This window comes from Elgaria multicarinata, chromosome 15 (assembly GCF_023053635.1).
Source record: "Elgaria multicarinata webbii isolate HBS135686 ecotype San Diego chromosome 15, rElgMul1.1.pri, whole genome shotgun sequence".
Lineage (NCBI taxonomy): Eukaryota > Metazoa > Chordata > Lepidosauria > Squamata > Anguidae > Elgaria > Elgaria multicarinata.
In genome coordinates this window covers 12,531,442-12,546,280 of record NC_086185.1, presented here as the reverse complement: position 1 = coordinate 12,546,280, position 14,839 = coordinate 12,531,442, and the positions used below count along the sequence as shown (strand labels likewise).

Sequence of the window (14,839 nt, the reverse complement as noted above, 5' to 3'; positions counted from 1 at the left end):
CCATGGCTGAGTGGGGACTAGAACCTGGATCTCCTGACTCCCAGTCCAATACTTTAGCCACTACACCACACTTCAGAGATCTACGCTATGCATCAACAGTTCCAAGAACATGGACCAAATACTTAGACCTTTTTTCTTTTGCTTGCCTCTTACCTGCCAAATGTTCCTTTCTCTTTTGCGGCCGAGTCCGAGAGATCCTTCGTCCGCTGTTCTAGATGTCCTAAGGGACTTCCCATTCTTCAATCCAATACACTCGGCCACCAAGGCTGCCCGTAAAACCCAGAGTTCACTTCCTTTTCCAAGTATCCCAAACCACAGATGATAAGCAGAGAAACCCAATGTTATATCTAGCGCACAATGGACAGGCTTCATTCCCGCATGCCGAAAGGAGACCATAAATGGGCCACCGCATGTGGACTCGGGTCCAGGGCAGTTTTCTCTCCCTTCCATGCTTCTCCCACCCTCCAGCTCACATTCCAACACCCTTCACTTGTGTCTTTCTCCCTCCCCTTATTATGGGGGAGGAGATTAGGGCAGGGGAGGTGGAGAATTGTGATGCTGGCTCCATTGTGATGCTTCGTATGATCCGGGGCATGCTGGCGGAACTATCAAGTGCAGGATAAGTTGGGATGGAAACTGGGTGGCAGTAGCAAAGAGGTAAAGCCAAATCCCCACCTCTGTGAAGAAGGAGGAGAAAACAGAGGGGGGAGGGGGGAAAAGGGGGAAGAGAGAGCGTCTTCTTTTTTTCTCCTCCTTGCCTATCAATAACTCTTGGAGATGGTGAATGAAGAGCTCCAAGCAGAGGCCCAGCAGCTCTCCAGCTCCCCCGTGGGAAGTGATCGCCCCTCCTGCTGCTCTGTGCTCTCATTATGTCAACGGCCAGCGCCATGAACCGCTTCCGGGTTCGTCCGGCGGAGCCGCGGGACTGCCCGGAAATCCTGCGTCTCATCAAAGTAAGAGGGGATGGAGGGGCCGGGCCGGGTCCAACCATCGATGAGCCAGCAAATGGGTATCATAGGGCTGGGTGCAGGGTTTGCTGTGGACAGGGCCGGCCCTAGCATTAGGCAGAGTGAGGCACTGGCCTCAGGCGGAAGATGCTGCGAGGTGGCAGCGAAATGTCGGAGGAGAGAGCTGGGGGCCACGCGGCTAGCCTTCAGCTGTGGTGGAGGCTTCAACAACTAGTCCAGTCCGACTTTTCCCATGGAATGGGAGGGGGCGCCATCTTGTCCCTCACCTCAGGCACCAAAATGTCTTGGCTCTGGCAGGGGAGCACTGCAAGCCATGGCTGGTGGTGGCAAGAAGGTTTTGACTTCTGCTGCTACGGTTTCACCCAGTTGGGCAGAATCTCAAGCCCAGGGATGAAACTTGGCCCTCTGCAATTCCCCAACCTCCAAGTGTTTGGTAGTTCCCCTGGCTTTTGTGCAGCTCCTCCCTCCTGCCCCCATTCTAAGAGCTTGAAGTGCCTCCCTTAAGTCTTACTTAGGGGCAGTGACCTTGAAGTGAAAATATGCAGTTATTTTTGGTGTTTGAGCCCCCGCCCCTTTTGCCTTCAATCTTGTGCACCCCAAAGAGTTTCTCTGAACTGGAATTCAGCCCTCTGGCTGAAAGGGTTTCTCGACCCTTCCAGTTTAATCCTTTCCTCCTGCTACAATTCCAGTGAAAACGACCCTCCTGCCTCAGCTATTTGCGTTGGAAGGAAAGCTTCCATTCGCACCCATTCCATGGCAAGTGAGCCTGCTCAATCCTCGTTGGGCTCTTCTGGGGGTCCCCACCCCCAAATCTAAAGATGCTGTTGTTGCTGTCCTGCAAACCTTGTGGAGGTGCCCCATGGCTGCTGCTGGCACCAGCATTTTGTGTGCCGATAGAGCAGTTTGGGCTACATAACTGCCGGCCCCTCACGCCTGAACATCAGAAAGAGAAGAAATGGTGGAGATTAGGGTGCCATGGATGAGCAAGGCACTTAGCAGAGAGGCAAGTGAAAGAGGTAGGACCCTGACCTGAAAAGCCAGAAATGGAAACATTCGCTATAGAGAGAATACAGGGAATGGAAAAGAAGCCTAAGTGAAGCAAGAGTAAAGGGCTGCATGGATATCACACTGGAAAATTCATATACTCAATCAATCACCTCCCATGATGATCTATATGCATGTTATTTCCTGAACAGAAGTGCCTCCTGTGGGGCTGTTCACACAACACACTGGCCCCATTCAGAAGACACCTTAAGCCATGGCTTTAACCGCAGTGAATAAGGCTTTTTGCCTTAGCCACCATGATTAAAACCATGGTTTAAGGTGTCTTCTGAACATGGCCCGGCTTTCTGCCTTAACCACTGTGGTTAAAGCTGTGATTTAAGGTGACTTCTGAACCGGGCCACTATCATACACTCAGTGGTGGAGTGTGGGTTGTTTTAAACTGTGGGTTGTTTGGTGAACTGTGGGTTAGTGTGTTATCTGAATGCAGCATGTTTTCTGCAGGGTGGATTATCATATTGTCTGAACGCAGCTGGGCTGGCTTGTTAACCACCATAAGTTCTCAAGGTGGCTGTTTTGAAAAATAACCCATGATGCATGGTTAACAAGGCACCCTGGCTGGGTTCAAACAACACGATAACCTAAAGTTCAACAAACAACCCACAGTTCAAAACAACCCACACTCAACTACTGAGTATGGGTTAGCATGTTGTGTTAACCGCCCTGTGTCAAAACAGTGTAATATGTGAAGCAAACCTCTGGTACCTATTAAACAGCTAAAAGACTCACTGCTTAACAGAGGTTAAGGGAGGATCACTTATTTACATAACCTACAATGAGGAAATAGATAACATTGCTTGGAGTTAGAGTTCGAAGAACCTCTCATATATATTATCAGCTCACCTAGTCCAGTATTATCTGAAAGATGTCAGGAAGAATTATTTCCCAGTCCTGCAAGCTGAGGCCATTTTGGTCTGACATGCTCATGATTGTTAATGTGATTCTGCAATGAACACTATGACCCTGTTCAGATGACACACTAAACCATGGTGGTTAAGCATTTTGAGTTAAACTTGTGAACCATGATTTAGCCAGTGTGGTGTAGTGGCTAAGGTGTTGGACTGAGAGTCGGGAGATCCAGGTTCTAGTCCCCACTCGGCCATGGAAACCCACTGGGTGACTTTGGGCCAGTCACAGACTCTCAGCCCAACCTACCTCACAGGGTTGTCGTTGTGAGGATAACATGAAGGGGAGGAGGATTCTGCATGCCGCCTTGGGTTCCTTGGAGGAAAAAAGGCGGGACATAAATGTAATAAATAAACAGATAACCATGGTGGCTACATAACCACAATTTAAACACACCCACTAAGCATTTGCTGCGAAAGGATTAGCAACCTAACCATGGCTTAGCATGTCATCTGAACAAGGTCTATTTGTTAAAGACACATATGTTCCCTTAGGCTATATCCCTAGTATATGGAATCTATCTCTCTTTGTATCAAACATTATGGAAGCTTCAAGCGTGGGGCATATTTAAGAAAATTATCATACAGAATTTGAAGGACAAATCCATTCCTGATTTACAGCTGAAGATAAATTGATATCTTTTCTTTCTCAAAAACTCTTCCATTATCCTAGTTACCTCCTTATTTCTTCTCTTGGCAGGAACTGGCTACTTATGAAAACATGCCTGAAGCTGTCAAAATAACAGCAGCAGGTAAAAAAAAAAAGAAGTGTAGCATGTTGTGTTTATGATAGTGTAAATAATATTCACTTATTGGTCTATCAGTTTTAAAATCACCCCTTGCTCCACAGAGCTTAGGAAAGCATAAATAGTCAAACTTGCCCAGCCCTCTACACACACATAAGGAATCACATCAGAGACATGGAGAAGGAATTTAACCCTTTCATCCTTGCCGTGTTCCTTAGGAAAATTTGACCTCTTAGTATTTCCATTGGGAGGGAATTCTAGTGACATCTGGAATCAAATTCCTTCTCCCTGCCTACTCTGATCCTGTTAATTACCCATCTCCTCCACCTGAAGCAATTTCTATTTTGAAAACAGTGCACCTTCAGTAGACTGGTGGTCAGTAGGGATTGGTGGCTCCGATTTCAGTGGGGCTATGAATCCATTTCGGGTTTCAGTCAGATCCATCCAGAACTGCAAAGGAACTATCCAAGCTGCTGATCCCATTTGGGAGGGATAGGGTTTCGCAGCTTGAATAGCTCCTTTACAGTCCTGACTGTGAATGGATTCACAGCCCCACCGAAGTGGCCATATAGAAAACAAGATTCCAGGGAATTTGTGTCCTGTTCCATGTAGATAAAGATATCCCTAACAGCTCAAGCCAGAAGACATGGGGTTCATAACCTTGGACAGATCAGTATGTGCAGACTCAGGATGGTGGGCTCAAATTCAGGACCATGGAGAGCAATCCCACAGCTAGGTACATCTCAGCACTGGCTTGGAGCAACTGACTGGGTTTTACAGCCAGGCCAGGAGTGTCCTTTAGGGAGCACCACTTCCTCAAGTGATGCATCTGTCTTTTAAAGGGCCAGTGTCCTTTCTCACAGTTGATGGCTTCTTTTGGGCAGGGAGGGCCTGGGGAGTGAAGAGCTGGGGTGGCGGGAATACTCCCCTGGGCTTCCTTGTTCACTCCATCAACCACTTCACAGACTCAGAGGGCAGTAGCACCTCCTGGGTATCAAATGGACAGGGTGCAGGTTTCAAGTGCAGGGTCCCAGTTATGATAGTCCAAGAACTGGTTCTGGACCATCATAATTGGAGTCGTTGCCCCCGGAACATCCATCTCAGAGGGCTCCTAGTCTTGGGTCATGACAAGAAGGTTCTAGCCTAGTTTTCTCCCTAACATGCTAGTTGTCTACATGCAGTGATTTTATTTCCCCTCTCCCTCTTGGGGGAACATCCAAATAATTTCACTAAGTCAGTCATTCCCAATTAGCTAAGTACTGCAGACCCCTTGTTTTCCAAATGCCAAGCCAAGGACACCCTACTTTTGAAAAAATTGTTATCTCTATGGTAGTTACCTGTGTGAAGCAATTTTTTGGAGAAAATAAGGGGTAGCCCCTAATAAGCAAAGGATTTTAGGTATACTAAAAAAACAGACCATAAAATTTGTGATATTTGTGATATTACCACACAAAAATGACAATGATTTAGTTAGGAATAGAAAGACGATTTTAATTTTACTAATGTCTAGTTTACGATTGAATAAATTATGACATGTTTAGCAGCTACTTAACCTAAATGTGATGGGAGAAATTATGTCTCTTTTTGTCCCAAACAATCCCTTCCACATCCGGTTCAATATTTCCTACTTTTAATCTCAAATCTGGATCTGATTTCTATGCTTGTTCTTCATATAACAAAATGTCAAAAATGTTTGTTCACAAAGATATGTGGAACAAAAGGGAACTAGATGTTTCAAAGCTTTTTCACCTAACTTCTTACAATCAGGAAAAACCTTCACCCAGAATTGGTCCAGTCTATATTCTTTGAAAAATGATTTCAATGAACCATCACAAGTTACTGGTTGGGAACCACTGCACTAAGTGATCTTCTGTTTGCCTAGTGTGGTGCACATGGATATAAGGGGCCTGCTGAATTAGTATACTAGCCTCAGGTATTTTTGTGCATGTGTGAGTCATTTGCCAAAAAAGAGAGCCACAACAAAATTCCACGATCTGGATTCTGGAGAGCTTCCTGATATTTTTGTCCTCCGCGCAGAGTTCTAATTCATGCAGATACTGGCAACAACATAACCGAAAATGTTATCTGTTATTTTACAACTACATTTTTCTTTTACTCAACTACCTTAAAGTTTTGTAGATTGTTTAGCCTACCAAAGGAGTCTTCCTCAAGCCATTCAAGTGCTTAATGGAAAGCTCTTTCCTAATCAACACATCCCTGCTAGGTTAAAAACTATTTCTATTGTTCTTACCCTCAGTATTTGATTAGGAAAGAGTTTGTTTTCCATTACATATTGGAATGGTTGGAGAAAAACTCCTTTGGTGGGATTAATGATCTACAGGGGTTTGTAAGAGAATATGCATATCTTCGCCGAGTTATCAGTTTACCGTAACATTTTCAGATTTACTTCGAGATGGATTTGGAGCACGTCCTTTCTTCCAGTGTTTAGTAGCAGAGGTAACAAAAGAAGATGTAATGGCAGGTAAGCTTTAAAGGAATTTTTTTAGCACAATCCAGTACAATCGTTTTAGCTGCTACATTCAAGTTTTTATTTTATTTTAAGGAAAACACCCCCACCCCCACCCACAGTAAATTCAATTGAATACATGGCAGAACACAATAGTATAAGAATAATCCTACATCAAATTACAGAATTATAAGATCTTGGAGGTCCAACAGCCCCAGCTAAATGTAGGATCCATAGGACAGGATGTAACCACAGTATCTCTGATAAATGACTATCTGAGCTCTATTTAAATATCTCCATCAGAAGAGGGTCCGTCACCTCCAAGGTCTGTTCCACAGCTTGTACCATTAGGAAGTTTTGTGCATAGCGCAGAAATCGCCACACCTATTGTTCCAAAATTTGGCTATCTTAACCCCCTCCCAAGAGGCTGCTATGCCTGCAAATTCCATCCACTTCTGCCAAACAGAATAAAGGTATAGCCATTTATTTTTTTTAAAAAATATCCCTATGATAGTCAACAAGAGGTACAAAGCTATGGATTTCCAAATCTTGATTCGGGTTCAGTACTCGAGTCAATACAGACACCCTCTGAGCAGAATTGCACTGAATCAGGGTCCAGGCTTAATCTTGTGGCTGGTGCATATCTCAGTGGTCATGGAATGTTGTGGTTGGTGCACATCTCTAGAGCCATGGGATGTTGAACATTCATTATAAAATGCCCTATATATACATCCCCTAGACAAAAAATTCTCGATTACATTCTTAGTTATCTTTCTGACCGATCTTCCCTTGAGCAACTCTGTATATTGCTGGCTGGCAATAATGTATTTATTAGTGATCTGCTTGCAAAATTCGCCTTAGCTGCAAGTAAGTTGAGAGCTAAGCACCAAGGCCGGATCTACACTACTGCTTTAAAGCGCTTTATAACAGTTATAAAGCGCTTTAAAGTAATAGTGTAGATCCGGCCCAAGGCTCCCAACATGTTTTATAATGGAGAGCTGAAGATTTTGTTCTGGTATATGGACTGATCTAGTTCCCCATTCGCGAGTTCTTAACCTATGTTAATGTGATTTTTATCCTTATATTCCATTTGTGTTCATTATTTTCATTTTACTTTATATTATCCATTTTTAACTTATTTAACTTATTTATTTTAGCTTATCTCTTTACTTGTTTTTATTATGTGGAATTGTGATGGCTTATCGCTTTTAGCAGTAAAGTTTTCATTTCATTCATTACAAAAGAAAACTGAAAAATTGGGAGGTGTGGGGGAGGGAGAGATATAAATAGGCTCGCTTGAGCCCCTGACAATTTACAGGAAGGCATAGCTGTGTAACTGGCACCCCTAATAGAAGTGTTTCTGTTAGGGGTCACGGGTATACTGCAACATTTTGTGGCAGTCCTAATTGTCAATAAGCTAAGAACAGTTTGGGGAGGAGGATGCAAAAGGGTTGAACATCCCTTCCTCCAAAACCGCTGTCCCTGACTATTCTGCACACCATGGTGGCTGTTTTTAAGTGTTAAAGAAGGAAAAACAAAGATCATGTGTACTTTGGCCATCAGTGAGGGGCTAATTTTAATCCAAGAGGTTTATGAGTTAAAACTGATTAGTTATTTTGCTTGGGTATACTTTGATGATGAAGATTTTAAACCGGCCTTCATCCAAAGTTATCAGGACAGTGTACAAAACAAGACTCCCCAAATAGTTACATAATCCTAAAATAACAGAATATAATCAAACAATTTAAAAGGCAGTAAAATATCAAAGGACAAACTAACCAGCTAAAATGCCTGGGCGAAATGGAAAAAATGAATTTCTGTTTAATTGATGGTTTTCCCTTAAAGCAATGGATAGTTGGTTTTGTTTATTAAACTGTGAAGTTCTCTTACATTTACACTTCTCATGAAGGCCATAACTTCAGCAATAAATAAGCTCATTTAAACTGTATTACTTAAGTTAAAAGAAAGGTGATTAAAGGTGCAATCCCATGCATATTCAAAGATGGAAAAAGGTCCTACAACTCCCAGCATGCTGGGAGTTGTAGGACTTTTTTTCTGTCTGAACTTGCATAGAATTGCACCCTAATTAATTCAACATTCTTTAGTTGGTTGATATCCTTACTATATTCAGAGTGATAGTGTATTTCCTTACATAGTGGATTTGCTTCTCCACAGATATTGATATTGTAGGCTTCGCTATGTACTACTACACCTATGACCCTTGGATTGGCAAGCTGCTGTACTTAGAAGACTTCTACGTTATGGATGAATATAGAGGTAGGTTGCTCATAGCACCATTTTGAATGAATGGTAGTGTGGTGTAATGGCTAAATTGTTGCACCGAGTCCAGGGAGACCTAGTTGCAAGACCTCATTCAGTGGTGAAGCCTACAGTGGCGTGTGGAAGATGTGGCTCTCAACATGGTGATGGGGGGGGATACGGCCCCCACCCTTGGCCTACAGGGTAGCCTTGGGCCAGTCACTATTTTCTTCCCATAAAAGGAAGGTTAAGAAAACGTGAAGAAAGGGGAGACAATGTACACAGCCCAAAACCCTTTGAAGGAAGGGTGGAGCAAGTGTCATAAAATCCCACCAATTCGCTGTTCAGACAAGCCTTGCAGTAGGATGTTCATCATCACTTCAAAAATAAAGAATGAGAACTGAGGTCAGAAATGCCTGGGAATCTTTACTGGAGTTTTGACCTTAAAAGAAAACAGCAACTCCTCTTCCTTCCTATGTGTCAAATTGCTCTTGAGAGCTGCTTCATAAGGGAGAATATGTTCTTTCAAATAACCTGGACCCGAGCCGCGTAGGACTTTATAGGTCATAACCAGCACTTTGAATTGTGCCCGGAAACAGACTGGAAGCCAGTGTAGCTGTCTTAACAGGGGAGTTGTCTGCTCCCTGTAACCAGCCCCGGTCAACAATCTGGCTGCAGCTCTTTGAACCAGCTCGAGTTTCCGAACACTCTTCAAAGGCAGCCCCACGTAGAGCGTGTTACAGTAATCCAATCGGGATGTAACTAAGGCATGTGTCACCAACACAAAAGTTATTTGCAATGTATCTGTGTTGCTTGTGGAAACACACGCACACACCCCACCCTCAAACTCCCTTGGATGTGCGGACCAGCTTGTGGGATGCTGGCCCAAATATGTTTTGAAATATTTACATGTAGTTTAAAGGGTTTCCTTTTCAATCAATTGGATCCTCCTAGCACAGCCTTCCTCAACCTGGGGCGCTCCAGATGTGTTGGACTGCACCTCCCAGAATGCCCCAGGCTGGGGCATTCTGGGAGTTGTAGTCCAACACATCTGGAGTGCCCCAGGTTGAGGAAGGCTGTCCTAGCACCTCTGCAAGAGACATTATAGCGGACTTGCTCAGCTGGTTGTTTTGGACTCCAGCTCCCATTCCGCATGGCCAATGGTCAGGAATGCCAGAACTGTGTTCAAAAACAGGCGTTGAATCCCAAATGTCTGGAGGGAACCGAGTTGGGGAAGGCTGCAGTATGTTTTTTGGGGAAAGAAGTAACGTTCTGTATGGGTAGTTTGGACAATCGCTTCTGTGCAGTGATAGATTTAATTAAAATTCTGGGTTAGATGTTGTGATACATCCTAACAGTTCCATTTTTTAATATTTTTTTAAAAAAAATCATTAAGTGTATAAGTTTCATTTCCAATGGCATTTAACTTTTTTATAAATGTGTACAGTAATACAGGATATGTCTACACCTACAATTTTATTTTGCTTGTGGTTCATTGCAAACAAAAGAATGAGCTAAAGCTTATTTCTTTTCAGCAGTAGCTTGTATGTTCAGACAACTGAGCCTTTTTTGAACTCTGTTTTGGCAGGTTGGGGCATTGGAACGGAACTCTTAAAAAAATTAAGCCAGGCAAGTAATTGTTCAATACCTTGAAAAACATACTCTGAATAGAATTGTACTCCCATGTTTTCATCTGTTCAGGTGTCAATCTACAGTAGTTTAAAAGCTGCTGACAGAAGAATTCCAAAGACTCTGTTGTTTAAATCTGCTCAAAGATGCAAGAAGAAATGTCAGTAGTTAGAATCATTGGTTGCATTTACATGGGCCAGTGTGGTGTAGTGGTTAGAGTGTTGGACTGGGACTCAGGCGATCAGGGTTCTAGTCCCCACTCAGCCATGGAAGCTCACTGGGTGACTTTGGGCCAATCACTGACTCTGAGCCTGATCTACCTCATATGGTGGTTGTGAAGATAAAACAGAAAGAACGAGAACCATATAAGCCACCTTGGGTTCCTTGCAAGAGGAAAAAAGAAAGCAATATATAAATGTCATAAAAATAAGTGAACAGCAGATGGAATGGAAAAATTGTCCATAGAGTTTCACTGCGGGATCTTGCAAGATCGAATATTTCTCCATACTGAAAATCAGGGGTGTACTAAGTTTTCAGTCCCAAGGACTACACGTGACACTGGCCAAAAATGCACATTTCCCTGCATAGGCCAAAGAGTGAAAATCCGCATTTTGGAGGGATTTGTGTATTTGGAAAGGGGGGGGGAGGGATTTGCACATTTTTTGCAAGTGTAATTTTGCAGAAATGCAAATTTGCGCAAATTCTGGAATTTGGAAAGGGGAAAAAAAACTATTCTTCCAATTATGGAACGAAAGGTGCCCGGCAATCTGTGAAACACAGATGGAATAATTTTGACCACCCCCCCAAGCTTTAAATAAAACTCCCCTCCCCCAGAAAACCCAAGGCATTAAACCTGTGGGAGGGCTGTACCACTTCAGCGACTATACATTTAAAGTGGCTCAGAGCCAGAAAAGCACTCTGCTGGCCCAAAGGCATTGCAGAAATTATTAACGATATTGCTTAGTAATTAATTAATAGCTTGTATGGAAACCGCCAGGCTCAACGGAACTGGAAAGCTAGTAGCCCTTGATAGCCTTCTCCTCTAGGAATTTATCCAACCCCCTTTTAAAGTCATCCAAATTGGTGGCCGCATCTTATGGTAGTGAATTCCATAGTTTAACTATGTGCTGTGTGAAGAAGTCCTTCCTTTCATATTTGTACTAGTGAAAGAGCCCGTCATACGACAGGTGTATTTATTTTGTTAGGACTTCTTTGAATACAATATTTTTGGTATACGCTTTTCTAAGATTTTGAACCAGCTTCCCCTGTTCTTTCCCATCAATCATTTTTAACATTGTGTCTTCAGACCATCGGACTCTGGACATTGCCACAACGTTAAAATAAAAGCCGTGCTAACATTTTTATAACTGGTGAGGAGGTTAGCCTTCTATCAAATTTACCCTCCTCATGAGACAAATTAGTTACTGAGAGTGGGTTTTGGCCCGTCTCCTAGGCCGGAAGGTCCTGGCAGTTATTTTTCTGGAACTTCCCAAGAAGGCCACAGTTCCGAGAAACGTCCCAAAGGGCAAAAAGTATAACTGGCTTGGAGGAGCAGTCTGGTGAGGAGGTTAGTGGCAGTGATCTTTTTCGGAACTTGGAACTTCCATAGAAGGCCACAGTTCCAAGAAATGTTGCTAGATGGTACCAGAGGGCAAAACTATTTCTCGGAACTTGGAACTTTCATAGAAGGCCGCAGTTCTGAGAAATGTTGCTAGATGGAGCCAGAGGGCAAACTATTTCTCAGAACTTGGAGCTTCCATAGTAGGTCGCAGTTTTGAGAAATGTTGCTAGATGGCGCCAGAGGGCAAAAACTATTTCTCAGAACTTGGAACTTCCCTAGAAGGCCGCAGTTCCGAGGAACGTCCCTAGATGGTGCCAGAGGGCAAAAACTATTTCTTGGAACTTCCCTAGAAGGCCGCAGTTCCGAGGAACGTCCCTAGATGGTGCCAGAGGGCAAAAACTATTTCTCAGAACTTGGAGCTTCCATAGTAGGTCGCAGTTCCGAGGAACGTCCCTAGATGGTGCCAGAGGGCAAAAACTATTTCTTGGAACTTCCCTAGAAGGCCGCAGTTCCGAGGAACGTCCCTAGATGGTGCCAGAGGGCAAAAACTATTTCTCAGAACTTGGAGCTTCCATAGTAGGTCGCAGTTTTGAGAAATGTTGCTAGATGGCGCCAGAGGGCAAAAACTATTTCTCAGAACTTGGAACTTCCCTAGAAGGCCGCAGTTCCGAGGAACGTCCCTAGATGGCGCCAGAGGGCAAAAACTATTTCTCAGAACTTGGAACTTCCCTAGAAGGCCGCAGTTCCGAGGAACGTCCCTAGATGGCGCCAGAGGGCAAAAACTATAACTGGCTTGGAGGAGCAGTCTGGGCTTATATATATATATTCCTAGAGTTTTTATTTATTTTATTTTATTTATTTATTATATTTTTATACCACCCAGTAGCCAAAGCTGTCTGGGCGGTTCTCTACCAGCAGTCCTAAAGTAAACACAATGGCCACTGGAAAGAGCCCAACTGGGTTTTTTTTAATTGTTTTGATTCCATGTTTTGCTACTACACCAATTCAAGCAATAGGGTGAAAGTTTCTGAGGCAGAGACGGACTGGGTTATCTTTACAGATGGACAGAGCAACTATATTCGTTTCTGAAACCGTGTGATTGTATAAGAATTTCTACAAAAGGCCATATAAAACCAAAATAAGTTACAATCCAGGGGCTGCATTTTATATAGGTTTGCATAAACCTTTACTGATTTTAACTAGAGACGCAGAATTTTGCTTCTTCTTTAAGTTCACATTCTAGAGGATCTGGGCTTGTTAACTTTATGGAAATATGTTATCTCGGCATTGATATCTAGTATCGTTTGACAAACATTTGTTGTCTGATGGTCTGATGCTTATATACAAATAAACGCAATCTGCTCTGAATAAGAGGTAGTTTAAAAATAAACTGCTTTGGCACACGTTCAAGGTACGTCTTTCAGTGGCTCCATGGATCGCTACCCCTGGTAACATAGTGTTTATCCAAATTATCCGGTGTCCCCCAGCGCCCCCCATGAAATGGCCTATATGTTTGCTTTTCTACAGATAGCGCTCGATACCAATTGCAATTGCATGCATTTCCTGGTCGTAGTTTGGAACAAGCCATCCATAGAGTACTACATGAGGCGTGGAGCTCTGGACCTGTCCACTGAAGAGGGCTGGCATCTCTTCAGGTTTGACAAAGAACATCTAGTCCAAATGGCTGCTGGAGAGTAAGAAGGCCGTTTGCCCTGGGAGCCTTCCCAACCTCGGAGCGCCGTTATGCTCATCGGGCTGGCAAAACCCGTCGCCACGAAACATCTGCGAGAGCAGGGCAGCGATAGCAACCGAAATTAAAAGTAGTTTTGCCTGTTGAGATGCTCCTGTCATCAATACTGGGGCCTGCTGTTCTTCATGTGTTTGAACTTCTCTCCACGCCAGCATGTAACCAACACTTTCGAAGTCAACCCAGATCTTACTAGTAGACTATCTGCGTACTAGTACTTTAGTTTTCAGGCTTTCCCATGGCTGCCTGGAAAAGCCGGGTGCAAGGCTTTTATTTGCTTCCTTTCAAGCCACGCTCTTCCTGGTGGAAGGCGACCGATCGCAGGTCACCTTGCACCAGGCACCACCCGGCCACTCCTCCGCTGTGACTCTGGAGCGAGGCTTTGAGGGTGTCTTGAAGTCATGGAATCATAGAATAGTAGAGTTGGAAGGGGCCTATAAGGCCATTGAGTCCAACCCCCTGCTCGATGCCGGAATCCACCCTAAAGCATCCCTGACAGATGGTTGTCCAGCTGCCTCTTGAAGGCCTCTAGTCTGGGAGAGCCCACAACCTCCCTAGGTAACTGGTTCCATTGTCGTACTGCTCTAACAGTCAGGAATTTTTTTCTGATGTCCAGCCAGAATCTGGCTTCCTGTAACTTGAGCCCGTTATTCCATGTCCTGCATTCTGGGATGATCAAGAAGAGATCCTGGCCCTCCTCTGTGTGACAACCTTTTAAGTATTTGAAGAGTGCTATCATGTCTCCCCTCAATCTTCTCTTCTCCAGGCTAAACATGCCCAGTTCTTTCAGTCTCTCTTCATAGGGCTTTGTTTCCAGACCCCTAGTCATCCTGGCTGCCCTCCTCTGAACACGCTCCAGCTTGTCTGCGTCCTTCTTGAATTGTGGAGCCCAGAACTGGACGCAATACTGCAGATGAGGCCTAACCAGGGCCGAATAGAGAGGAACTAGTACCTCATGCGATTTGGAAGCTATACTTCTATTAATGCGGCCCCAAATAGCATTTGCCTTTCTTGCAGCCATATCGCACTGTTGGCTCATATCAGCTTCCGCATCCTCACCTTGCTCCAGAGAAAAAAAGTCGTCGTAAGTTCCCAACTTTTTTCTCCGCAGCTTTGGCGTAAAGCCCTGGGGTGGCTGCGCGATTGCAGCTGCGTCGTATATCAACGCCGTGCTGCCGCGCAGCCGTCCCGGGGCTTTCTGAGCACTCAGTCAGCCCCTTAGTTACTGGCAGGGAGAGCTTGAAAATAAAATATCCTGGTGCTTTAGCCTTGTCCCATTTGTTTCAACTCCCTTTTGCTTTCGTCCCTGCCCTCCACTGAAATGTGGGCCCTGAGAGCGTCTCCAAAACCAAATTTGGCCCTGGGGCTAAAAGAAGCCCAACCGTCCGGGTGTAAAGCCATCCCCATACCTATACAACAACAAGCAGTTTGTGACTGTCATTTAATACACTTCTATAGTTTATACTTTATATATTTTGTAATGCAACCTTTATCC

General features: G+C 44.1%; 1 protein-coding gene across 1 annotated transcript; it reads left to right on the top strand.

Annotated features, from left to right (window-relative positions):
* Positions 1-887: 887 nt before the first annotated feature.
* On the top strand, positions 888-13,295 carry SATL1 (spermidine/spermine N1-acetyl transferase like 1). The gene is made up of 6 exons (XM_063141720.1): positions 888-953; positions 3,636-3,687; positions 6,083-6,163; positions 8,324-8,425; positions 9,996-10,036; positions 13,125-13,295. Exons 1-6 carry the CDS (start codon positions 888-890, stop codon positions 13,293-13,295), a joined length of 513 nt encoding a protein of 170 aa, XP_062997790.1.
* The last annotated feature ends 1,544 nt before the right edge of the window (positions 13,296-14,839 follow it).

Coding starts and splice junctions, on each gene's coding strand:
- SATL1 (XM_063141720.1), top strand. CDS start 888: ATGAACCGCTTCCGGGTTCGTCCGGCGGAGCCGCGGGACTGCCCGGAA. Junction 8,426..9,995: donor CGTTATGGATGAATATAGAG/GTAGGTTGCTCA, acceptor CTGTTTTGGCAG/GTTGGGGCATTGGAACGGAA. Junction 10,037..13,124: donor TCTTAAAAAAATTAAGCCAG/GCAAGTAATTGT, acceptor GCTTTTCTACAG/ATAGCGCTCGATACCAATTG.